Source organism: Acanthaster planci, linkage group LG14 (assembly GCF_054643075.1).
Source record: "Acanthaster planci isolate LZ-2023a linkage group LG14, COTS_SCS, whole genome shotgun sequence".
In the NCBI taxonomy this organism is placed as follows: Eukaryota; Metazoa; Echinodermata; class Asteroidea; order Valvatida; family Acanthasteridae; genus Acanthaster; species Acanthaster planci.
In genome coordinates, this window is record NC_141790.1 from 5,601,667 (window position 1) to 5,628,185 (window position 26,519).

The 26,519-nt window shown below is 43.0% G+C and overlaps 2 protein-coding genes across 3 annotated transcripts in view; both read right to left on the bottom strand.

Moving 5' to 3' along the window:
* The window catches only part of lipt2 (lipoyl(octanoyl) transferase 2), a 447,804-nt gene that overhangs the window by 373,440 nt on the left and 47,845 nt on the right, over nt 1–26,519 (bottom strand). The window lies entirely within an intron of this gene.
* The window catches only part of LOC110983239 (phospholipid scramblase 1-like), a 93,125-nt gene that overhangs the window by 12,957 nt on the left and 53,649 nt on the right, over nt 1–26,519 (bottom strand). For both annotated transcript variants that reach the window (XM_087145539.1, XM_087145538.1), the window contains exons 4-5: nt 20,466–20,595; nt 3,695–3,869 (exon numbers count right to left, since the gene is read on the bottom strand). In XM_087145539.1, the coding sequence (XP_087001665.1) occupies nt 3,695–3,869; nt 20,466–20,595 (305 nt within the window). The remainder of the gene's footprint in view (nt 1–3,694; nt 3,870–20,465; nt 20,596–26,519) is intronic.

Below are 26,519 nucleotides of genomic sequence, written 5' to 3' on the forward strand. Positions count from 1 at the left end.
CCATGCAGGACATTGACCTGGTGTGGTTTGCGAGGCGCTCAATGGGAGGCCCTAGTTCCAACATTGCGACGGCAACTCTGCAGCAACCATGTACCACACATGATACTCATCTATTCAGGCACTAACAACCTGTTCTCCACTCCTGTCAAGGAGATTAGGCAACAGATAGAGGAGGGATTGCACACCACACGTAACATATTGCCAGAGACAACCATAATTTTTGGTCCGACATTCTCACATGACTCTTTTATTTTGAGGAGCTGAGAACGAAGCGCAGGCAAAAAGAATGTCCGTGCCTTAAACAGATTTGCTCAGAGAATCTGCGTGAAATCGGGAAATGCACACAGAACTGTTCACAAACACTGTTGACACACACAACCTCACAGCTTCACAGCATGCATTGCACGGCAGTGATGGGAGTCCACTTGTCTGTACTGGGCAATGAGATACTCTGCAACAACTTGCACTAAGCGATGGGATATTTTGCTGTGAAGCTGCACTCCTCCTGTATCCACTCTCTCATTCTCTCCCCGGCGCAAATCCATCGAACAATTTCGGAGGAGGGCTTGCAAAATTATTTTGGGATGGGATTACGATCATTATGATGATGCTTGTAGAATTCTCTGCCTTGACACTTTAGCCAACAGGCGAGAAGACCATTGCCATAGTTTTGCAAATAAGATCCTTTCAATCCCTGTACTAAGCAATTGTTTCCCCTTTCTAGGCTTGAAAGCCATGGTAGGAATCTGCGGAATAGTAGAAGCATCACTACTAGGCAGTGGGGCAACCCTTCATGTCATTCCATTTCATCTGACAAAATACAGGCAACCTACAAATTGTGTAAAGTTATAGTTTAAAATATGCTTAGCAAGACTTTTGCTTCAAGGATGTTAACTGATTTTGGAGTTTTGCCCTGCCCGACGTGTATTTTAACACTGTATACTCAGTGTATGCCCCCAAAGGCTTGTGAAAAAAACCACAAGCGTACTCGGGTGCGATGCGAACCCACAACCTCCTGCTTACTAGTGTAGATGCCGTAACTGCTCAACCACCGAGCTTGCTGCTGTTGGCTGGCTGATTCAAATCAGATGTAGCAGCGGGTACCGCGAACATGGCTGCAGCACAGCTAGAATATCCTGCCAAGCAGAAGGGTCATTGGGCAATGTCCAACAAGTTAAGTGTAGGTTCTTAGGTTCTGGATGAGGGATCCCTGACTTGGGCTATTGGAGGATAAAGAGGTTATGCTTACAGTTGCACTATGTAGAAGAAAATATCTCTTTAATGAACGTGTGGTTCTGAGAAGAACTGATGGTGCCCTAATCGTCTTCAGGAGGGTGACTGGTTGCCTGGCACTGAGGATGCTGGTTATCAGTGCTGGAGAGGATGCTAAGGGTGCATTGGAGCAGAAAGAATTGCTCGTGGTGGATCTGTGGGCTGAAAGGCTATTGAGTGCGTTCACTGATGCATGGCAGTGTGGTGTAGGTTTTAGTGGGACAAGGAACTAGTGACCGTGGGCATAGATGATCCGTTGGTCGGGGAGGTTAATATGGAGTGCTACATGCTGCTGATGTGGAATCCAACGTCTTGGGGTACTGTGTCATGCTTGTATATCTCGATAGCTTCCCTGATGTGTCTTGGGTACAATCAGTGAGAAAGGTGGGAAGGTATACACTAGTAGGCCTGTCCAGTTAATCTGTAGAGCGTCCGTGGCCCACGCCCATGGATGCACTGCTCTGCCTTGCTGAGAGGCTTGGAGGGATGACCTGCAAGGAGCACAAGGACAAGATACAGGTCACAACAGGAAATGAGCTGTCTTGGAGGGGAACGCTCAATGAACATACAAAGAAGGAGGTGTTGTCTGGGGAAGTAGAGCCATCAGGGACAACCACCGTGGATAGTATATGATTGTTAACTGGATTCCTGACTCAAGTAGGTACAAGAAAAAGTTGGCTACTGGGGTTATAGGTGCCTCGGTTAGAGCCACACATTGTCCGTCACACCATGACGTAAAAGGCTGTTTTCTGCGGATATAGACTTATACTAGCAGCCTGATTAATCGGGCATCAGGGCAGGTGAGGACAGAAAGGGGCAAAGGGAAGAACATGGCAACATTCCCGATCGATCCTGACAGAACTGCTGGGATTAGGGGTGACGGAGGAAAGGCGCACAGGTACATTAACCTTCCCAGTTGAAATAAAGGATATCTGTAGCGCAGGTCTGTAGGTGAGGGAACTTGGTGCAGAACGTATGCAGCTGTGCATTCTCTGTCAAGGTAAAGAGGTCAATTTGTGGATTATTGAGTACCTTAAAGATTTACTTTGCCATGCAGAGTTTGCTCTGTCAAGTGAATCCTTCCCTGAGAACAGACATCTGCAATGGAGTTCTTGGCTCCTGGGATGTGGGTTGTCTTCAAGTCAATCCCGGAGTCCAATGCCCAGGGGAACATTTGTCTTGTCAGGAGGCCGAGGCATAGTGAGTGTGTGCCTCCTTGGTGATTTATGTATATGGTCACTGGTGAGATGTCTCATCGAATCAGGACATTTGCCTTAATGGCTGTACAGAAGTGACGCATCACACTGAAGGCTGCTTGAAGTTCCAGAATGTCAATGTAACTTCACAATAACTGAGGCACCCCTGTGCCTGCAACCTGGAAGGTAGGGAAGGGAAGTACCCCATCTAAATTGGGATGGATCAGTAGAAATCGTGAATCCATCTCTGGGAAAGAGCACCCGCAATCTAGATGGTTCCATATCAGCTACCAGTGAAGGTGTGACCGGATGAAGTCCTTTATGAAAATTGGGAGGACAATCAGGTCACATTTGGGCTGGAAGAATAAAAGTAGGTGGAGCTGGAGGGGCTTCATATGGTCCACCAGGCTTGTCATCAGACCGAAGATGGGTTGTGTTGGTGTGATGGACCCCTGGCAGCGGTCAAGAACTGCACCCAGGTAAATGGGAGTATGGGTAAGAATGGGTCTAAATTTTTTGTGGTCGATGAAGAACCCGAGACTGCTGGTAAGCAAAGTAAGGATGGTGTAAACTGCAGCCTAGTCTGGAGAACTGCCTAGAGTGAGTCAGCACTCAAGAGTTTCAAATGTAGGAATGACTAACTGGTGTAGGTAGGCCACAACAATTTTCGCCATTCAGGTGAAGACCACTGGGGATGTTGAGAGACCAAATGATAGGCCAAATCTCGAAGGTTCTTCTGTTGTATATGAATCAAGCATATGGATGGGGATCGGCAGGTAGAGGGTTAGGATCTGGAGTTGTAGTGGAGGTGTAGGCTTCGGATCGAGGTGGCTGACCAGTGAAGAGAAAATCTAAGAGAGAGGCTGGAAAGTGGAGATGATAGCTGAAGAAAAGGCATCATGAAGTTTGGAGGAACATCACTTCTTAAGAGTTAAACCAGCAATGGATCAGTTTAGCACAGAAGATAGAGCGAAAAGGAAAACTCAAAAAACTTGAAGATGACATGTCTGTAATAGCGATGTGCACTAAGAAAGAAGGATGAACATGGTGGTGGCGCCACGCTATGCCATAGCACTCGAGGGCACACTACAGTTGATCAAGTTTCTAGTAAATGGCAAATGGCGGGAATGGAAATCTGCATATGTAGTAAATGTTTAGGTAGGTTGAGCGCAGTGGACTTATACATGTATATTTCATTTCTATAGATTAAATGTAAGGAAACTTACATCAAATTCCACATCTCCACACAGGTTCCAGGTGCACAGAGGTCCCTCAATGCGCAGAATAGTAGTTCTGCTTGCATCTTCTATGGTGAATTTAGGAAAGCACATACTCCATGACTGACACACATAGCCAATGACTGTGCCTGGGGGGGATGACACTTCCACTTTCTGAAGACAGCTAATTGTACAGTGAGAAATAAAATTCACCATTAACATGATTCTGTCAGGTACTGCACTAAATGTAACAACACCATACACAAATATGATTCCTAACAGTGTGCTGTAAACACACTGTAAGAAACCACACTGATTGATTTAAGTTGGGTATTTTTAATGAAGGAGTAACAATGCATTTCTTTCCAAAGCTGTAAACCCTAAATCCCCTCAATCCTTTCAAATCCCTCATGTGGTGTTGGAGGATTTGGGATGATTGAGGAAGACTGGCAAAAAAGTTTGGCTGATTGTAAAGGACACATTGTGTCAAGGTTTAGGGTTAGAGCTTGTGATTTTTTATGCTAAGCCATACCTAAATTTATGTCTAGATTGTACATGAAGCCATTCAACCGCTCCAGGATACCATTTGCTTGAGCGTAAATACAAAGACAGTAATTTCCAATGGAATTTTGAAAGATTGAGGCAGTGGGCACCCCTCAAAGGAGCATATTTGAGAAATATAGGTGGATTTTGGAGGATTGAGGCTGAATGCAATTTTTTTGTAGAGGACTTTGAAGGAGTGAGTGTGGTGCCTGGCAAAAAGGCCAAGAGGGTTAAGGTTTATCCGTGTATGGTCAACGCATTTGCATATAAAATAACAACTGATGAAGATATCAGCATTGAAAATTGAACAGTGGCCTCTCTGAGGCATGATTGGTACCTTGTATTGTGAATAGCTCCTAATGAAAGGCAATTTCAATGTTGCAATGTCCCCCATGTCCAAGCCAACTTACATTTCTCTTCTCTGAATTCCAATCCATTCAGAATAAGCCTGTCGACCATCTTAAATTTGTTCTCGAAAACAACTTTGACATAGTTGCTATTGCTGGAATTTGGTTGAAATCTGGGGATGATTTGACTACTGCTGGGTTAACATAAGCTGGTTATTCATTTTATCATGTCCCTAGACTTAAATTTTCAAAAGGGGTCAAATTTCTCCATAAGCCTACTCAATCAGTAACTGCCAAATATGATTCTGGAGAATATCTGCATTTGAATCCATCCATGTCATGGTCACTCCAACTCCAGATCAGTTTGGCTTGTGAATGTTTATTGCTTGTGAATGTTTATCAGCGCATTTGAAAATATCTATATGAAATTTGCACTTTAAAAATGAATAAATTATTAGTAGTAGTAGTACTGCCCTGCTAAAGGCACATCTGGTCGCCATATCAACATAACCTCATTCCTTCAGAAGTTTGAGAATATGATTGAATTGTATCTATTGATCCAAGGAACAATAACCCAGGGATGTGCTAACCGCGAGTGGCCCCAGTGCAAACATATGTGCGACATGGGTTCCATGCGTGTTACGGATTGTTATTACCCCTGCAGGCCCTCTCGACTTTCTTGAGAAAACTCCCGACCACATGACACGCGTTGCAGCATGTACAATGCAGCCATGGTTATGCCGAGAAGACGCGCCGACGCGGTGCTTAAATCTATTCGTTTTGGCGAATAAATCTTCTTCATTTATCGATTTCAAGGAGAAACTAAGTTTTAATCAGGCAAAATTCCCCAATTTTCTCAGAATGTATAGGATGAAATATCTTGAGCAGCATATTTGTAGAAAAGGTGTACCCTGACTTAAAATATTACAAGAAAACAAAGTGGTAGACAGGAATATATGTTTTATTATTAGAGAAAGTGTTACATAATCCAACTTATTTTCTGCTTTGATATTGTGCCGGCCGTAACAAGCACTGAACCAGCTCTGAGCTTAAGTTGCACATCCCTGGGTAAACGGTCCGTGGTTGCACCCATCCGACCTCATTGTTACAGGTGATTTCAACATTCATGTTGGCAACCCTCTAGACCCTGCTGCCAATCGGTTTAAGACTCTCCTTGCATCATATGGTCGTGTTCAAAACATTACTGAGCCAACTCATTGTGCAGGACATCGTTTGGATCTGTTGATCACTTGTGGAAATGTGCTATTAATTCGCGAACTTCACATTCATCCAGGTCTCTCTGACCATCTTGCTATTACGGCCAAACTTCATCTTAGCCAGCTTCATAGTTCAAAGACACATTGTGACTGAGTTATTACATTGTTGAATAAGAGTAAAAAGCCCATATTACCATTATGTCACTCTGATGCCGCTCTAGTGACAGTTTTCCTGAATATTTTGTTAATAAGATTTTTACCATATGCAATGCTTTTTTCCTCAACTTTTACCCTTTGTATTATTCACATCAGGCACATCTTATAGTTTTTCAATCTACCACTAAGGTTAAAAAATTGGTTTTGAATTCCCCTTCCAAATTGTGAGCTCAATCCTATACTGACAAGCTTGATAAAGGATTGTAGTGATGAGATCATTGCCATTATTGATAGTGTCAATAAGCCCCTCACCCCTGGTACATTTCCTAGTTCTTTAAAGGTTCCTTGTATCCATCCTTTGTTGAAGAAAGCTTGCTTAGACAAGGAAGACATCAAGAACTACAAACCAGTTTCCAATTTGTTTTTTGGGGGAAAGAAAGCCGAATGAATTGTGTCTTCAAGGTTGTCTGCTCTGATGTGGAACAGTGATCTTGTGGACACACTTCAATCTGCTTACTGGCCTAATCACAGCACTAAGACTACCCTGTTGTGTGTTCTGTTGAATGCAATAGATCAGCAAAAGATCACTGCTCTGATCCTCCTTGATTTAAGTGCAGCCTTCAACACTGTGGACCATGTCATCCTGCTGTCTTGACTCCAAAATATTGTTGGTGCCAGTCTTGAGAGCAGGTAGAAGTATGTGTGGGTAGACCATGTTAAATCTCTGTCTCTGTTGATTTTTCTGTTTCACAAGGTTCTGTTCTTGGCCCACAATGGTTTTTGTCTCTGCATGTTATCAGTTGAGAGAAATCATCTGGCAAATAACAAAATCACATATTTGCTAATGACACACTGTTATATCTCACTTTTGATCATTCACAACAACATTTTGCTTTTGCTTGTTTGTGCAAGGCACCTCAAGCACCTTAATGGTAGATATGTTCTGTGCTTTACAATGCCCATTATTAATATTATATACATACGACATGACAGGCCTCGAAAAAGTACTAGCCAGGTGTACAAATTCTAGCAAAAAATGGTCCGGGCTACCTAAACTTGGTTCCTTGGTTGCCCGGTGGGCTAGTGAAAAATTCAGAATAAGCCTACCCGTTAAAACTTAGATCAAAATATATAATGCTTGTCTTGATAATAAATACAAGATCGTAAAAACTGAGTTGTTGTGGATGTGTTTTTACTTGTGTTTTTGAAACATGATTCTCGCGTGACAGGGCGATAAGTGACCATGAACGCCATGAACAGAGTAGACTGGTGGGTTGTAGTACTGGTACAGCGTAGCACATGGTACGGCGCGATACCGCACCTGCACACTATTCTCGTTCACTGTTTAGGCCACTTCTGCTTCTGACTACATGCATCTCAAAAATAGTATCGGTAGGTCAGAATTTTGTTTGGTCAATTTTTTGTGCTGATGTAATAGCCTGAATGGAGATGAAAGCTTTCAAAAATTGTCTCAAACAGTGATAAAAACATGTCTTGATATATGTAAAATTTCTGCAGTTGACAGATCACAAGAATTATGGACAAATCACACAATGTTAGTCGGGTAATCATGACAGCAAACTGGCCAGCAATGTCCGTGTATCGCGTGGTAAGCGTACATGATGCATCCAGACGGGCGATAAACCACGTGCCATGGCAGGAACTCGTGAGCACAGAAAATAAATACATAAACAAAAGACCAACTTTTGTGAATTAACTTAAAGAAATTCTCTTGCAACATCCATGTTTTTTCGACCTGCAGCTGTATGGCTGCATGCGTGTATGACACTGATGTAGTTTTAATCGACTCGCAACCGGGGCATGTAAAGACTAGCACATTTCCATCTCGCGTTCTTTTGCATGGGTGCGGCGTGGTGGGAACCAGCGCAACTTTACTTTCATGCATTGAGCTTTGCGCACAAAATTTCACTACTGCGAAACATGAGTGGAACTCGTGAAAATGACAGAATTTTTTTTTTGAAAATTGCAAATGAAGTAGGAAAACAAATAAAGACAAGCGTTATAACATTAGAAAAGGTTGTTGACAGGTGTTGTGTGAAGACAGAAAAGACACCGGCATTAATTTTTATTTTTAGCTAGCTATACTGGGCATTGCAGGAGTCCTTGAAAGTGTTTGATATGAAAAATTTTCTCTCGTTCATCACGCGCGTGCGGAGGTCAGAAAGTAAGCAAAAAGTAGCATTTTTTGCTAAACGTAAGCAATGAGAGGAAAGATGGAGCAAAGAGATGATTTGGATCCCGGCTCTGTGACCAGTGACTTTTAACTAAAACATACATGCCTCTTTATTTATTTATTACCATCAGCCTTTTATTTTTCGAGATGTCAAATTCTGCATTGGTAAGCTGATAACAAATTTCTGGTTTTAACATTTTTTTTATATACGGACTAGTAAAACTCTAAAAGGGCTAGTAAAATATCCATTGAACTAGCCCAGTGGGCTAGCCAGGAAAAAAAGTTAGCGCAAGGCCTGCATGAATGTCCTCTCCTCGCCTTGATGCACCTGGTGACCAGGAAGACCCAGTATGTTGTAAATTTCATTAAAACATGGCTAGGATGGGATGAAACTCAGAAAAAGTTGTTTTTTCCAGATTGGACAAGGCTGTTACTGTGTTGCTGGCATGTGTATCAAGTTCCCATTATGTTCTCGGCACAATTAAACTGAGCATGAGTCCCAACTCTGCTAAGATGCAATCAGATCGCTCCTATATATATATATTGGCTGAAACAGGGCACCCCATCGGTTCTCCCCAGCCTGAAAGACGGACATGATGCTGCTCTCCTGCAACTTGCTCTCCTCCAAGAACAACAGGCTACGCTTGATGAAACACGCCGATTGTAACGCAGGATATACAGGTCTGTGCGACTGCCACTTGTACAAGGTGAGCGTATGATAGCAACATTAATTAAAGGAGCATGGCATGTTTAAAATTTCTTAGAACGAAACAATGCACATCAAATATGTAAACGCGGTGCAGTACTGTTCTACAGTTACCACAAAGCCACCTATCTATTGGCGAAAGCAGAAAATTTAATGACCTTATTTCAAGCCACATATTTATGGTGGCCACTGAATGTGCACTACATAAAAAACTGGAGATTGTTTGTCACTACTTCCACTGATGCAAAGCGGCTTCAAAGAGTCCCACTGATGCATACATTAATATTAATATTTCATGGGCAGCCAATCACAACATACTTGCCGGATGCTGTTTACAAACAAGGTTTGTACACGCGCGTGCATACCTTGAACGCACGTACATGTACATGTGCAAATGCATATGTACATGTATCTGTACACTGGACATGTACATTTGCAGCTGTTTTTTCTAGCATAATGTACACTCACAACTGTTGAACTAAGATTTTTTTCAGGTGTGTCAAAATCGTCAAAACATATGATTGAATTTTCAAGAATTTCCCACAGGAAATACAGCTGAATTGTACTAGTTAGCAGGTCTGCATGATATTTGTGACATGAATAACTGAAGAAAGAGCGTCCATAGGAGCTCACATCAAGGAGAGAACTCATTGTAGTACATGTTAAACTTGACTGGAGGAAATCGCTAAAATTTTCCGCTTACAGAGGGGATCTCCACTGACAAAAAAAAACCACTTTGATATCTGATATCATGCTCAGAATTAACAACTGAAAGTATGCCCCCACCCAAGGTGTTAGGGTCTTCTTTACCTAAAGCCACCCCATCCCCCCCTTGGCATAAGGGTCCCCTATAGCCAAACCCAAGATTTCCCACCAGTTCCAGAATCCAACACCTTCACACAACACCCCACACACGCTGAGTCACACAACCCGCGAATCCCGTTCCACCGCTTCCAGATTACCTTTATAACCAACTATCCACTCCAGTCTGGCACACTCTCCTGAGGACAGCCACAGTACACTGGCCGAAACGTCGAGTTAAAACTCAACGATTCTTTTAAGAACAACTTGCCCAAGAGAGATTGATTCCATGGTGTACCCACAAACCCATTCACCACCTCTTCATTTCAATCACGCTGGGCGTTATCCGAAGAAAAGGCCCAGAACACCATTGCAACAAAACAGTTGGCTCACAGCAGGCCTACTTTTGATGGACCTCGTAACAGTCACAGTAAACACATTTTGGACACATACAGCTTCCTCGTCAGCTCTGTGGGGTCAAACGAACTAGGGGCCTGGCCAGATCCTGGCTGGAACCCCCTGGACTATGGCAGGGCCTTTTCGTCATCCTGGTAGCCGGAGAAGACAGGGGAGTATGACAGATCCTGAGAGCAAACCCCTGATTTCAACCAGATAAGGCCTGTAATTTATTGGTAGGATAGACACAGGCATTGCTGGCATGAACAGAATAACTTGCAGGGTGCACATACAAGAAAAAATAGAGAGGAAAAGAACACGAAATATACACCAGAAAAACACTCTTACTGCACAAAGTATGAAAATTAAGGTAATGCTTTATTCAACAAGGAAGGATGGATGATCAAATCGACACAGAACCGTGTAGCGAAAACGGAAACTTGATAAATCAAAAATGCCTCAAAAGACACGTCCGTTATGTTCTGCCGCTGAGAAAAGAACGATCATGGCAGCGTGACCACATTACATTGTAGGTCAGGGTGCACCACAGGTGATCAAATCTTTTCAGCGAATAAATAATAGGCACCTAGGAAATTTGTACATGTAGTGACTGTTTGGGTAGGTATAGCACTGTAGACTCTAGTATTTACACTAGTAGTACATGGATGTACACTATTTACGAAATGAAAATCAAATACCAGGAAATTTCAAGTCTGAATTAACAATCATTTACGTTCCACTTGGACTCTTACAGAATCAAATCTCTCCTCAAATTAACAATTGCATTTGTATGTTTCCAAAATTATCTCACACAGCATGAAAACAAGAAAATTAGTAAAACACTGAGCTTATTCTATTTGATTATTTAATTAAACGTAGGTTACTCCCTCACATCTGGTGTGCACGAGTGTCGTATCACAGCTGGGCATTCAGCAAACAATGTTGTGGCAAAAATGGGCCCTTGGTAGCCTTCTTTCAAGGACAAATATTTTCTGCTGTGTGCTCAGAACTCACGAGGCCCTCTGGCTAGTACAGCTTAAAGAGCAAGAGGAAAATCTCAAAACCAAGGGGTACAGCCATCTGTAACAGAACAATATTAAGCAAAACATGTGCACGTTCCGTAGCACAATTAGCCAAACTACAACCAACAACTTTAATAATGATAAATCAATACTTCTGGCATCTTCAACATTGATTTCTGTTACTTTTTTGACAAAATACAGATGTGAATTTGATATGGCACCTACATTTCAATCTCAAAACAGCACTCTTTAAATCAATTTTTACATGAGTTTCAACATTTCCTTCTGAAAAAAACAATATGGTCGGATTTCCGGTACACAACAATTTTGATATTCCTCAAATCAACGTAAATCATCTTCAGCCTCTAAACAATTAGTTAAGACACATTAATGAAAACTTACGGTTATCTCAATGAGATTAATCTTAGGCTGATTTCCCGGCTGATTGTTGCAAGGACTCTGGACCAGTTGTTACAATTGATTGGCTCTTATTTGACCAACATTTGACCAGATCGCACTGGAACTGAGATTTACCAGCCAATCTTCACCTGCTGAATTAGGGGTCTCGGGATGGTTAGTTAGTACTGGTCAACCATATGCTCCCACTAAGCTCACACACTCAAGATGTTTCTTGACTATCAAAGTCATACTGCATCACACTCATCTCTCACTACCTTAATTTTACCAACTCACTGCCTTAGCTTTATCATTGGATAAGATATGCCATTAAAATGTCTGGAATATAATCCTAACAGTGACATTATTGCAAGACTCCCGTTGAGGTTGACTCATAAATGAGAGAATCTGTTCCTTATTTCACATTGGTTTGCTGACCTCATGTCATTGTTGAACCACTGGACCCGTATTACAGTGGTTTTTCTTTCAACAGGAGCATGAATGTCAAGTAAAGAACAAAGGGTAGCATCATAATGAATTACATGATTGTCACATGTCACACTAGGATGAAAAAATATTGCTCAGGATATCATTACTACATTCGTAACCATCAATGGCTTTAGTTTAAAAAACAAAAGCATTATCAACGAAGATGGCTTTATAATATTCAAAGAGCACATAACTGCAAAATGATCTGAAATAAATGATCTGAAACTAGCTGTTCAGAATAGATCCAGTCTTGTCAACTAGATCCAATGTACATGTATAACCACAGGTGAATGGGAAAGCCAACATGGTGTTGAAAAATTAACAAACAACTCCAGAAAATGTATTAGTATTAATACATTCACTGATACTATATGATCACCATACCAATCAGAGTTTCTCTGTTCATTAAAAGTGCAGAGTACTACTAAACACTTTAAAAAAATAAAAAATAGTCAAACCAGATAAAATTCCACCCCCCATTACCCAAATTAATTCTGATAGTACCTCAAAACTAAGTAAACAAAAAGGCTTGGTGAACATGAGTCTACTGATCTGGAACTGATGTGGGTGTCTGTGTCCTGCCTTCAACACCAAATGGCTCATTGGGCTAATATACAGACCCTCTATGAGAACAGATCCTACTGGGACATGCTGAACAACAAAATTGGCAATATGGATCATCTTATTCCCAACTTTGATGAGATTATTCTCATAGGAGATTTCAATGTTGACTGTTGACAAGGAGTTGAGTCTTCGAACCGGTCATCACTTTTTGTATTCGCCGACTCCCTAATGCAGCTAGTTTCGGACATTACACATCCTTCACCTAATAACTCATCTGTTGGATCCATAATTGATTTGATATTAACCAATAAGCCAGATAGCATCACACAAGTCAGTACAGCTCCAAATACAGTTTCCAGTGACCACATTTCGTAATTTTTAACTTTCATGCTAACCATGCTCCACCTACCCCAGCAGTTGTGTGACAGTTCCTTTCCTTTAACAATATTGAGTACATCCAATACTTGAATAACCTTCTACGTAATACACCCTGGGACCTATTTATTGAAAAATACGACATCGAATCAACATGGGAAGGCTTCTTAGATCTTGTGGATGCTGCAGTCAAGGATGCCTTACCATCATCCACAAGACGTGTGAAAAAGAAAAATAACCTATGGATCAATGACAAATTGAAACACCTCATCGTCAAAAAATGTAAGCTCTTTAACCACTTGCTGCCGGGTGCTTTTTTTAACCGTTACATGCGCTGCTGGGCAGTTTTTTAATATTTTCGTTTTTAAAAAATCTTCAAAAATTCATATCTTTTTTTCTGAACGCCTAAACCTCATATAATGAGTGTCCCTTGGCAAGTCTAGCCCTCAAAGCAACTTCCACTGACCCCCCGGTTTTGCAGCCATGCCGCCCTCTCTATATAGAGCCCCCATTGTGTGTGTTACATAAGGGCTCGTTTGTTCCGGGCCTTGGCCCAGTGTGTTGCTATGCTGCCGTGTTGCAATGCGGAGCGATTGACGGTCAAGACCTCAGCATGTAATATGCGATGAGTGAATGGGAAGCTGTGCACGTGCACTGGGCTTGAGTGAATGGGAAGCTGTGCAGGTGCACTGGGCTTTGTCAACTGTTCAATGAGTACGGGCAATGACGGACAAATGAATCATGCTGTAAAAAATGGGGTCTAAAAGTGAAGCTTTTTCGTGGAACTGCTGCATGTACCTTTCGCTACTTTTTTAAGCTACTGGGGTTTTTTTCTGTTATATATTTTCCCATCTACCGAACATATCTCCCCCAAACCACTCTCACATTTTATCTCCCAACTTGTTCATTTTCCCTCCCCAAACTTTATTTCCCCAACAATTTCAAGTAAAATTTAGAAACCAATAAAATCAGGTACACATAGAAATACACACACAGACAAATATTTGGAGAGAACTTCTTTTTCTCTTATTTTCTTCTTGTCATTTCTCTTGTGTTTTCTTTTCCTTTCTCATTGAAATAGTTGAACTTATAAAAGTAGTAAAATAAATTTCCACTCTTTCTAATCAAATAAAAAGCAAAACTCATAAAAAAGGCAAGAATGAGCAAATTCCTAACACCGGTGCAAGGAATGAAAAGGATAAAAATACTACATCCTCAAAGCAGTACTTTCCAGAAACTTTGTCTTTTTTGCCATTTTTTCAAAGATTGAAAACATGACCAATTAGTGAAACCATTACAAGGAAATGTGCCACTTTTTCAAGAGATGAAAATACAACATCCTCAAAGCAGTACTTTCCAGAAACTTTGTCTTTTTGTCATTTTTTCAAAGATTGAAAACATGACCAATTAGTGAAACCATTACAAGGAAATGTGCCACTTTTTCAAGAGATGAAAATACTACATCCTCAAAGCAGTACATTCCAGAAACTTTGTCTTTTTTGTCATTTTTTTTCAAAGGTTGAAAACAAGACCAATTAGAAAAACCATTACAAGGAAATGTGCCACTTTTTCAAGAGATGAAAATACAACATCCTCAAAGCAGTTCTTTCCAGAAACTTTGTCTTTTTTGCCATTTTTTTCAAAGGTTGAAAACATGACAACTCCTAAAACCACCAGTAAATGACATTTTGTTTACACCAGATAAGTGGGGCATCAAGTCAAAACACACATGAAAAACACACAATATAATGTCAATGAAAATGTCCATGAAAATAAATGTTCATAGTGTCAATTAGTGGACATTATGGTACTCCTTGAAGCAGGGGGCGATGCACAGGGGCTGGTGGCATGTGTTGCACTCAAAGTGTGTCTTCTTTCGCAGACCATGGGAAGCGCAGAGGACACACCGCCGGTAGCGGAAGTCGCCATAGCTGGTCCTCTCAAAGTCTTGCTTCTTGTACCACTTGAGGGACTTACGAGTAGCTCGATGATTTGCCGCTAGTTGGTCGCTCTTGTCAACGCCCCCCATCAGGGCGTTGTATTCGATGACACAGGTCAGTTTCTGTTTTTCCTGCCCTGTCCTGTCTTGCTTGCTGGTGCCACGGATGTCTGCCATATGCATGGTGGAGAGCATACGGATGTTGCGCTTGCCTCGCCACACCATGGCCAGGAGAGAACCGTTGACACCCAGGTCCGCCGACCAGAATGCTGTTTCACCCCGCTTCAGCTTGACGGACTGCAGGTCTTTCAGCATCCCTTTTCTGTTCACCATGATGGTGCCGAGGACGTTGAACTTCTGGTTGTGATGTCGTCGAAACAAATCGGGACTGCTGAAGGCCCGGTCGAGGGCAAGGTTGTAGCCCTTGCCACTTAGGTCGTTCACCAGGTCCATCACCACTTGTGTAGTTGCTGGGAGGTCTCCTTTACTTTGGCCGGTGTAGATTTTGAAGTTGTAGCAGTACCCGGCGGCACTCCCGGTGCTCTGGCACAACTTGTACATCTTGATGCCGAAGCGAGCCCTCTTTCTGGGGTTGTAGGTAGACGCCCGTAAAACTTCAGCAGGGAGTCGTCGACGGAAATGTTCCGTTGAGGAACATAGACAGTGGCAAACTTCTGAGCAAGATGGTCGACGACTGGGCGCACTTTGAAGAGGCAGTCGGTGCAGTCATCTGGCATGGCGGTGTTATTGTTGAAGTGCAGGGACTACAGGATGGCAAGGAAGCGATCTCGGGGCATGACGGACCGGTATAGGCTCATCTTCAGTAGTGGGTCAGTGGACCAGAAGCTATGAAGGGTGGGGTGCTTCGCAATTCCCGTCATTATGCAAAGGCCCAGAAAGGCCTTCAGTTCTCTAGTGTTCAGATCAGTCCATGATCACATGTGCGCCGATGTTATAGCGGGCCTCTGCACGGCATACCGGTTGGTCTCTTGCACTATCTTGTTGTAGAGAATGTCATCAAAAAACAGTTCAAAGGCTTCACTGCAGGTCGAGCTGCGATGCAGGTGGGGATCAACGGCACCACCATTACCGGTGAAGCCGTACTTCAGCGGTGTACGGTCTTCATCTGTCCACCGGAACGGTGCGGCACTGCTGCTGGTCGACGCGGCGGTCTGTGTATGGGACTGTCTCTTGCGCTTGGCATATACCGCCAAGGGTACATCACTGTCAATTTCTGTACTTGACTGTACTTGAGCAGGTGACAGCGATGATGAAGAAGACGAAGAACCTTCGTCTGAACTGAGATAAAACTCGCTTTCACTGGGAGAACCGGACTCTCTGGATATAACTTCAGCCATGTTGTCTGTGCTCTGAATAACACCATACCCAATATGAACACATGTAACCACTGCACGGCATTTTTATTCTCAAGCAGCGAGGGCCATTCCCTGTCAGTCAATGTGGCAAGGGCCAGCAGCGCCCGGGCCGAGTCATTCATGGGGTGCAGGTGCATAATGAGCCCGCACAGCCCACGCTTTGTCTTCAGTGCAGTGCAGCGATAATCCGTTGCGAGTGCCCGGCAGCGCAAACGAATGCGCTCTGCACAAACAATACACGGATTACCTCTGCTAATTTCCGCGCTCTGTGCTGAAAGACTACAGGGATTGATTGGCAGTACCCGGCAACTCTCAGCAGCTCGTACCTTTACTCCAGGCTTTTACAAGTTCGGTCACCCCGGCTATAAAATAAAGTCCCAATGCTCTGGCCCCAGCAACCCATTATTGCCTTGGACCAATTTATTTACCGCCAATGATGGCTTAAACTTTTCAACTGACAGCTCCAAACTTTTTAAGAAACGCCCGGCAACTTTTTTTTTATTTAATAGTAAAGTTCCAATTTCGGAGTCCCCGGCCACGAATATAAGGCCTATGGCTCCAGTACCAGAGCCCCCGGCTGGAAGTGGTTAACAGGGCAAGACACTCTGCAAACCAACAAGACTGGATCACTTATAAACAATCACGGAACCAAGTCGAGTACTAAACCCGGGAGGCTTACAAGACATTTGTTAATGAACTTTTTAAATCCAACAACAAAAAAACAATTCCGGGCCTTTGTCTGAAGTAGAAAACAGTCGCCGGCTCCCCCCTCATTTAACCAAGGTTCGCAAGTTCTTAGTAAACCTACTGACATAGCTAATACCTTCAATAGTCACTTTGTTTCAGTTTTGTCACCACCTGTTACTGTTAGCGATGATCCTCCTACTTGCAATTTCCCTATTTCTGAGTTTTCCTCTATTGCATTTACCACCAATGACATTCACAATATCATTAAGTCTCTCCCCGCTGGGAAGGCCTCTGGTCCTGATGGAATTAGTGCTACTTTTTTGCATAATACCGTGTCTTCCATATCACCCATTCTTTATAACATTTTTCAAATCTCTCTCATTAAGGGTCAACTTCCGAAAAACTAGAAACTTAGTAAAATCTCTCCTATTTCTAAGTCCAGTGAACGTTCTCTATTTAGTACTACAGAGGAATCGCCTTCACCTCTTTGGTTAGCAAGTTGATGGAAAGGATTTTGTCAAATGGTATATTGACTCACTTGAATGACAATTGTCTTCTCAACAAAAACCAACATGACTTAATTGCTTGTAGGTCATGTGTAACCCAGCTTTTGAACGTTCACCATGCTTGGGCTTCCATTCTGGAGAAGCGAAGCACACCTAGGATAGATGCTGTTGTTCAAGACATCTCCAAAGCTTTTCATTGAATGCCTCACCATCATTTGCTTACCAAACTTGCTGTCAGGTTCAACATTAGGGGTTCCCTTTGGAACTGGATTAAAGATTTCCCGGTTGGCCGTCAACAAAGGGCATGCTTTCCTGTGGAAACTCTGAATGGGCCTGTGTCTTGTCAGGTGTTCCACAGGGGAGTGTGCTTGGACCCCTAATGTTCAATATATTCATCAATGATATCACCTGTGGTTTGAAATCTGACTGTGTCTTACTTGCTGATGATGTCTTGATGTTCAACCCAATTAAATCTGATTCCAACGTTGCTGTCCTACAACATGACCTAGATAAACTGTATGAGTGGAGTACTGACAATAGAATGACCTTTAATGCTACCAAATCTAAGGTAATGCATAGATAAGTCTTGAAAGTTTGCGTGGTGAAGAGGTATAATAGAAAGTAGGTTTGCGGTAGCACCATGGACGTATCTCTTTTGTGAGTATTTGCAGTTCTGAAAAGAACCAGTGGTACTCGACATTTAAGGAAACTGGCAGAGATCTCACTACCAGACTCAATGAACACCGAGCCCACGGACAACAGGGGGATCTCGAGAAATCTGCCATCATCAAACACTCCAGCACTGAAGACCACCAAGTCCACCGGCAACAAGCCCATCTCATTGCCAACATAGAGCAATGGCATCCACGCCGTGTTCGTGAGGCAATTGAGATTCACAAGAACAGAGCAGTTCTGCAAGACACAGGCTTCACCATCAGTGACATCTGGCGCCCCATCCTCAACCCTTCTTAGTCCGCCTCATGGGTCATCTATACCCTTGGCACCCTGCCCCAGTTCTTCTCGTGTTTACCCATCCACACCCACATCTGTACTGCCACACCTGAGCAAGTTTCCACCAAGCATCACCCAGCCAGCCTAATCCCTTCTCCAGAGTTCCCGCCGTCATGCATCATCAGACTAATCCCTGTCTCCAGAATCCTCCACCAGACTACTTAAGCTCCACTCCCAGTCAGTATTCGGCATTCTCCTGATGACGAGCAGAGCATACTGCTCGAAACGTCGAGTACCACTGGTTCTTTTCAGAACCGCAAATACTCACAAAAGAGATACGTCCATGGTGCTACTGCAAACCCACTTTCTACTAAGGTAATGCATGTTGTTAGAAAAGGTAATTTGTGTTTGCCTGTTTATACTCTTGGTAATTCTCCATTGTCAGTCACTGGTTCATTTAACCCCTTGACGATGGGAATTTCTTTCCAAAAGCCAACTCCAAGAATTCAAGCCTCGTTTGGCCACCTGCCAAACCGCAATTTCTCGGTTTGTGGCCCTGCGTGCTCTACACCCTTTGAATTACACGGTGAAAAGGCTGATTGTTTGGTGGCATGCGGCTCTACTCACGCTTCCACATTCCCATTGCCTCTTTTCATAGTGGGGACTATTGTGAAGCTGGTGATTATGATGCAAATTAGGTCTTTTCATTTCTGGGCTACACACAAAGGCCAATTACCATATATGCAAGAGCCAGGATCTGCCTTCTTTCACCATGTTCGCTCGAGCACGGGCCGAGAATCATAGCTGAAAAGTGGGCTGAGGATCTCAATTTTTACGGCAGCTCTAGCCACGTCCCGGCACAAAGTATCTCAGTGTTACTCTGAATTCCCAATTAACATGAATGATCACGTTGAGAATGTTGTTTCCCGTGCTTACAGAATGCACTGACTAATTAAGTCTGTTGCTTTTAATTCTTCTGTCCCCACCAAATTATGCTTGTATAAGAGCCTAGTTCTTGCCCTGTTGGAGTAAGGAGTACCTGCTTGGCTCCCAAGCAACTAAGATGCAGATGGAAGCTTTTGAGCGTGTCCAGAAGTGTGTGACCCAATTTATCCTAGGTCAACAAATTGGTGAAATGTCAAACTCTGACCGACTTACAGCTTTGAAATGGTCTTCTTTATCATGTCGCCGTAATTGTTTAATAATTTCATTTGTTGTCAAGTGCCAGTTTAATATAATTAAATGTGAATCGGTCAATAGGGACATCATCACTAACCACAGATATGATACTGCTTTAACGTTTAAACATTTGCAGGCTAGATCTCTACATCTGGATGCAATTAATACATTTCCAAGGATTTGGTCAGCCTTGCCAACAGAATTCTGCAACTCGGTAATTACTAACTCCTTATCCTCGTTTTTGAGATTGCTGAAATATGAGGAGGCTGTTGCTGTATTAAATAAAATGAAGAATTTTTGAAGGGTTTTGAAAACGGAAAAAATGATAGTCATGCCGGCCCAGCATCATCAACATTGAACATTGCCCCGGCACGAAGTGCTTAATGGACGTTTACACCCACAAAAATTACTGTCTGGTGGCAACTCTAGCCTGACAGACAAAATCTATTGAAGCCCGAGTATTTCAGCCAGGCCTGTAGCCTTGTAAAAACAGCCCAGATTGTGCGGTATCACTACTCTGGTAGTGATACCGTACCATGTATTTCAACTGTCACTGCATTGATGTTTGGGCAAAATCGTATCACACATGTACATGTATATTTTCAGCACTGTTTTTGCACGGTCATCACAACCTACTTTTTTAACCACTTCGTGCCGGGGCATTTTTCAACATTGATGATGCTGGGCCGGCATGACTATTATTTTTTCCGTTTTCAAAATCCTTCAAAAATTCATCATAATGATTCTGTTTACACCTCAGATGATCTAAATATCAGCCAAGTCTGTAGATAATTGGGTTCGTTTAAAGGCAAACAGTCACGTGAAGAACGAAAAGATGTGGTATCCTATGGAATTTAGAGTGAACAAGGGCTATTTTGGCCATCACCCAAACAGCAAAAAATGTATGATAAACTTTCTTGAAGATGAGCCGCTTACCATGGACACCAGCAGCTAGTGCATCTCAGGCCACGATTCAAGTGCACCACCTCTCTTGTTGCATTATCCAGTATCTTCATATCAAAACACCTCCAGTTTCCCAAACAGTTGCGAGTGCAGCAATTTGTATCTGAGAGAGAAACATACCTGCAAGTGAGTACTGTCCAAAGTATCAATTTAGTGAATGATGTCATAGCGACATCATTGCAGGGGGCAAATAATACCTGCATTTCCTCTGCACGCATGATGTTTCAAAGAAAATTGACTGAATTCACGGTAAAAACCGATCTATTCAAGAAAATGAAAAACTCAACATTTTATAATAAATCATATGATGAGACCATCATGATGTCATTTCAAATGTTTTATCACGTCATTTCAAATATTTAATCATGAGTGAAAGAGGTACTACTTGCGATTGCAATTTTTATGTAAATTGAAATTCGCCTGGAATGTTTTTGCAAAATTTTTGATGGCATCATCATGTTACAAAAATTTTGAAACAGCACACTAATCTACATGTACATTGATCATAAGAAGTCTAGCAGAAAGACCCAGCACAACGTTCAACAGTCCACTAAGCTGAAAGTGTACAAGACAGTGGTCCTCACCAGCCTTCTCTGTGGATGTGAGACCTGGACCTTGTACAGGAGACACATTAAGCTGCTCAGACACTTCCACATGCACAGCCTGGGAGCAATCCATGTGAGACCGGTCTTGTTTTAAACAGGTCACAGGAATATCTTCTTAAAGGCATACCACTTGCATATAGGCTATAGATTGGCATAGGTCATTCTTTAATAAACATAAACTTTGCCCTCTATAGTCAGAAAACACTTTGAAGAAACTTTTTACCACCACACCCAGCCCTTGCTTGATGCTTGCATTATAGCAGATTAGTACATTTCCGAAATATCTATTAGATCATTTGATCATTATTTTTGGATACATATCATTTTGGATACCTTTGAAAATACCTGATTTTGTTCAGGACACGTCAGAAAGAATGAAACTACATGTAGAATGGCGAAGTCGCCATGGCTTGCTGATTGATATGAATCTCAATTTCTTTACTACAACAGTACCGGTAGCACATATATACATGTAGAGCCACCCATACAAATTACAAATGGCACTGAAAAGTCATCCATGCAAATTAAAATGGCACTGAAATTAAACAAGGAATCAAGCTAACAAAGTGCAGGCTTGCCAAAATTTTTAAAAATAGGAGGAAAAGAAAAAATGGCTGATAAATGACTACATCATAGATGTAAAATGAATGGCACTGTAAAGGTATTAACCACATCACATCACATCTATCTCCTACTCAACCCATATCCCATCATCCTATCCACTTCCTACTCCATCCACATCCCATCATCCCATCCATCTCCTACTCCACCCTCCAACCCATCATCTCATCTACCTCCAACTCTACCTCTCCCTTCCATCATCTCGTCAATCTCCTGCTCTTTCCCCTTTTTAATACCCAGTCATCCTAACCTGTCTCCCTTTACATGTGTGGCACACACTGTATAGACGTGTGTGCATAGTACAGGAGTGTACAGCACTCACATGTACATTGTATGTATTAAGTAAAAACTTTAACGTTTTGGGTTCAATTTCTTCATTAAATATGCACATGTATGTAAACAACATTTTAAAGCCACGATCCCACATAAAGACTTGATATTAATAAATTTGAGATTGAAATAAATGAGCACAAATGGCACATACTATAACCACAAGTAAAAACTTTACCATTGAGCGGACGGCCCGACAGATGGACGGACAGCCCGCCCGACGGACAGAAATTGGTATTTTATAGGCTCGCACTTGCTTTGCACCTCACCAAAAATATGAGAAAAGCAACAAATAAAATCATGTAATGATGCCACCATGACATTACCAAAATTTTCACATTTAACATGAGTTGATATGGATTTATGCCAAGTTTGATCTTATTCAGGTGGTTCTCGACACATAGGCTTGTAAAGACTTCAAATTTGCAGGTGTGTTTACATGAAGTAACTAATATAAACTTTTTGTACCAGGTGTACAACAGCAGTGTTTGGTATTTTATTTTTTCTCTAATTCCTTGTATAGCCTCAACCAGAAGGGTCCCTGATTGGGATTCTACATTGAATTAACTTGCAACTAATATGTATTTTACTTTGGAGGATTGGGAACTTCAGAAGATTAACCCTCTCCACTGTGGGTTGGGACCCTTATTGTTAACCTTGACTTTATTGTCCACCACCATGTTCCTGCAACTTGGACACTTTTGACTGAGGAATTTCTTTAAGTTTCTCCTATAAAACTGTTGGCTGTCTCAGTCCAGAGTGCACTCCATGACTGAGCAACTGCCGGGTATATTATGTTTGTTTTATGTTGCCAGTTCCAGCAGGACTGCACTGCTGCCGTTTGGTTTATGTACAGCATAAGTTCGTTTACTTTCTATGTATTTTCATTTACTTTCTTCATTTACTTTTGGAATAAAGTTTGTTGACTGTACATATATTTCAGTCTCTCATTTCCACTATTTTGGGTTGTAAAAAGTGAGATGCAGTTACAGTTTTTGGGCGACCCTGCCAGGATAGCAATTTAAATCACATTTATTGAATCTGTTGTGATGCCTTGTATGACTTGGAAGATGTTAGACAATGGCGGCACATGTCAATACTGTTACAAAACAAATTAATTGAGCTCTTGCATTGATGGAGGAAGAGCTAGATGTTAAATTTTCCTTCACCAAAAGTGGGCCGAGTCTACTACTGAATACCTACCCACATTATTTGCACAAAGGTGGGGCTCATTAGCTGTGGGAGGCAGCCTGCCTAGAAGGAAACTCTGATTGACAAACCAAAGCTGGGTGAGCTCCTTAGCAGATTTCACTCTGTTGTTTGCCCGTGCACTAGGTGGTGCCTGACAAACTGGGCTTCCAGGAGGGTGATGCAGCCGCCCCTCAGGCCAGTCGTCGTGGATCCTCCCATGCCATCGGGTCTCTCATCAGGTGGTCAAGATAGTGAGTTGGAGTCTGCGCACCCCCTTCCACTTTAAACTTCCTTCTGCACACGTTTCACTTTCAGCTTGAATCTCATCTTCCTCCAAATATACCAAAGTCCTAGGGCGACTGGGCTCGAGGCGATGGGGCAGGCTTTGGATGGAGCTGGGAACCCTTAGTCTCGTCCTAGCATGTACAGCGGCTGGAGGTAAGTGGTCATGGAGGACTACGACTTGGAGCAGCAGTCCTCCTCGGCAGCACCTTTAGTGACTGAGCAGCCCTTTTTAGGATCCACACTGGTTACCTAAACTTCAAGGAGGGACCTAGAAAAGGTGGTCTAACCACTGTCTGCTCCATCACCTCCGGGGTGGAAAATTGCATCTGTCAGGGCATCCCAATCCTGCAGTCGTAAAAACAAGTACATTAAACACTGACTATCTCTTGTGGTCACCACCAGGAACATCACAACCCTGATAGACTCCAAGGACGGCTCCAGCCCTCAGCACCGAACAGCACTTGTTGCCACGAAACTGCAACGTTACAACACTGACGCGAGACTCGTCTTGCACACCACAGTTCGCTGTCTGAAAAAGGAAGTGGCTATACATTCTTCCAGAAAGGCTTGGTGTCAGTTTTGCCATCAAAATATCTTTGCTCCACTCTCTTCCTGAGTCCCAAAAAGGCCTCAATGAGCGCATCACAACCCTCCAGCTCCCCCTGGGTAATAACGGCTACGCCACCGTATGGTGATTTGTGCATATGCTTTAACCTTAACATCTGACGTATCCATGATATCCTACACTCCATTCTCAGAGCTATCCCCCCTGGCGATAAGATTACCTTATTGGGAGATTTTAGCACTAGAGTGGGATCCCAGCACAATGTATCGACTGGTGGTATTGGACGTCATGGCGTAGGAAACATCAACAGCAATGGGATGCGCTTCTTCACTGCTCCAAGTTAGGGCTCTCAATCACCAATACAGTGTTCCAGCTGCAGAACATGCACAAGACATCATGGATCCATCCCTGGTCCAAGCACTGGCACCTCATCAGCTCTGTCAGAGTCTGCTAGTCTGAACTCTGTGATGTGCTCCTATCCAGGGCTATGCAGGGAGCTGAAAGATGGATAGATCATTGTCTCAAAAGGACCACACTCCGGCTTCAAATTCATCCTCTTTCCTGCAAACAGAAGCATTCCAAGTACATTAATGTTCACTCCGTGATCGACCCAGACACCAGAGTTCCGCTTCAAACCCCAACACACCACCAAAGTCACTACTGAGTGCCAAGCTATCGCCAACTGACTTCTCGTGGCCTCTAAGTCTGCACTGGGTTTTGTTGATAGACATCACTAGGACTGGTTCGATAAGCCAGCATCCGTCCTCTTCTCGAGCAGAAGAACAGCTTCCACAACACAGTTCTTAGGCATCCTGCTTCAATCAACCTCTGGGCCAAATGGGTGACTTTGTGCTCTACAGTGCAGACTGAGTTGCGGAGACTGAAAAACGAATGGTGGAAGTCAAAGGCACTCAAAATCCAAAACGATGGGGGCAACAATGATATCCATAACTTCTATGATGCTGTTAAAGCCATGTATGGCCCACCACAGCAGTGCTTTCAACCAGTCAGAGGCAAGGACGGCAACCTTTTCAAAGACAAAAACAGTATCCTTGAGAGATGGGCTGAGCACTTCCAGGAGCTTCTGAACCACAAGAAACTCGTTGATTGTTCCATTCTTGACGACCTCCAGACTCTTTCCCCATCTCCATTAGAGCTTTACCATCTGCCTGACATCACAGAGCTCAAAACAACCATCCGTAGGTTGAAAAACAACAAAGCCACAGGTCTGGATGGAGTTCCTACGGAGGTGTTTAAACACAGGGGGACAGTCTCTCAGTGACCGTCTCCTTCGCCTCCTCTATGATATCTGGAGCTGTAGGTGTCTACACCAGAAGTGGAAGGATGCCAACATCATCGAGATCTACAATGGTAAAGGTGATAGGGCTGAGTGTGGGAATAGCCCGGGCATCTGTCTCCTTACAATGGCTGGTAAAATCCTTGCCCGAGTCAACCTAGCCTGTCTGTTAGACATGGCTATGTTCTCGTCCCTGAGACCCAGTGTTGCTTTAGACATGAGTGCAGTACCACCGACATGATCTTCGTCACTCGCCTTCAGCAAGAAAAATGTTGAAAACAGCACCAGGACCTTTTCTTAGCCTTCATAGACCTCACAAAGGTGTTTGACTCCATCAATGGTGATCTCCTGTGCAGCATCTTACACAAGTTCGGCTGTCGCCCACTTTCTTGGCCATCCTGAAAGAATTTCACATGGGCATATCTGCATGTGTCATTGTAGGAGGCGACCAGTTGGCCAGCTTTGCTATTAATGTTGACGTCAAGCGAGGCTGTGTTTTAGCTTCAGTCATCTTTAACTTATTCCTGGTGGCGGTGACCTCAACATCCACTACTGCCTGGACGGGAGCTTATTCAATCTCCGCCGCCTTCAGGTGACAACAAAGACCTCAATGGATGTACTTTTCGATCTTCAATATGCTGATGCAGCCTTCCCAAGCCACACCACCGATGGTCTCCAGAGGACTCTAAATATACTGTACCACAACTTAGACCTACTATTGTGTCAGTCTCTCAGTCAACTATAGGAAGACAGAGATCCTCCTAAATGTACCGGTAGGGCAGGAACCAACTTTCTCAATCGGTGGTAAGGCCCTGAGAAACGTCAACAACTTCACCTATCTTGGCACCATTCTCACCACCGCATGTGATGTCACTAGTGAGGTACAACATTGCATCAACCTCACCTCCTTGGCTTATGGGCGCTTAACGCCCACAAGTTTCACAAGCAAGGCCCTTACCATACACATCAAGCTGGCAGTGTACAACACAGTCACCATTTCCACACTTCTGTACAGCTACAAGGCTTGGGTCTCTATCAGAGGCACCTGAAGCAGCTCCAGATATTTCACACCCATTGTCTTCAGTAGATTCTGGGTCTCCACTGGTGGCAAAAAGTCCCTCACACTGAGCTCA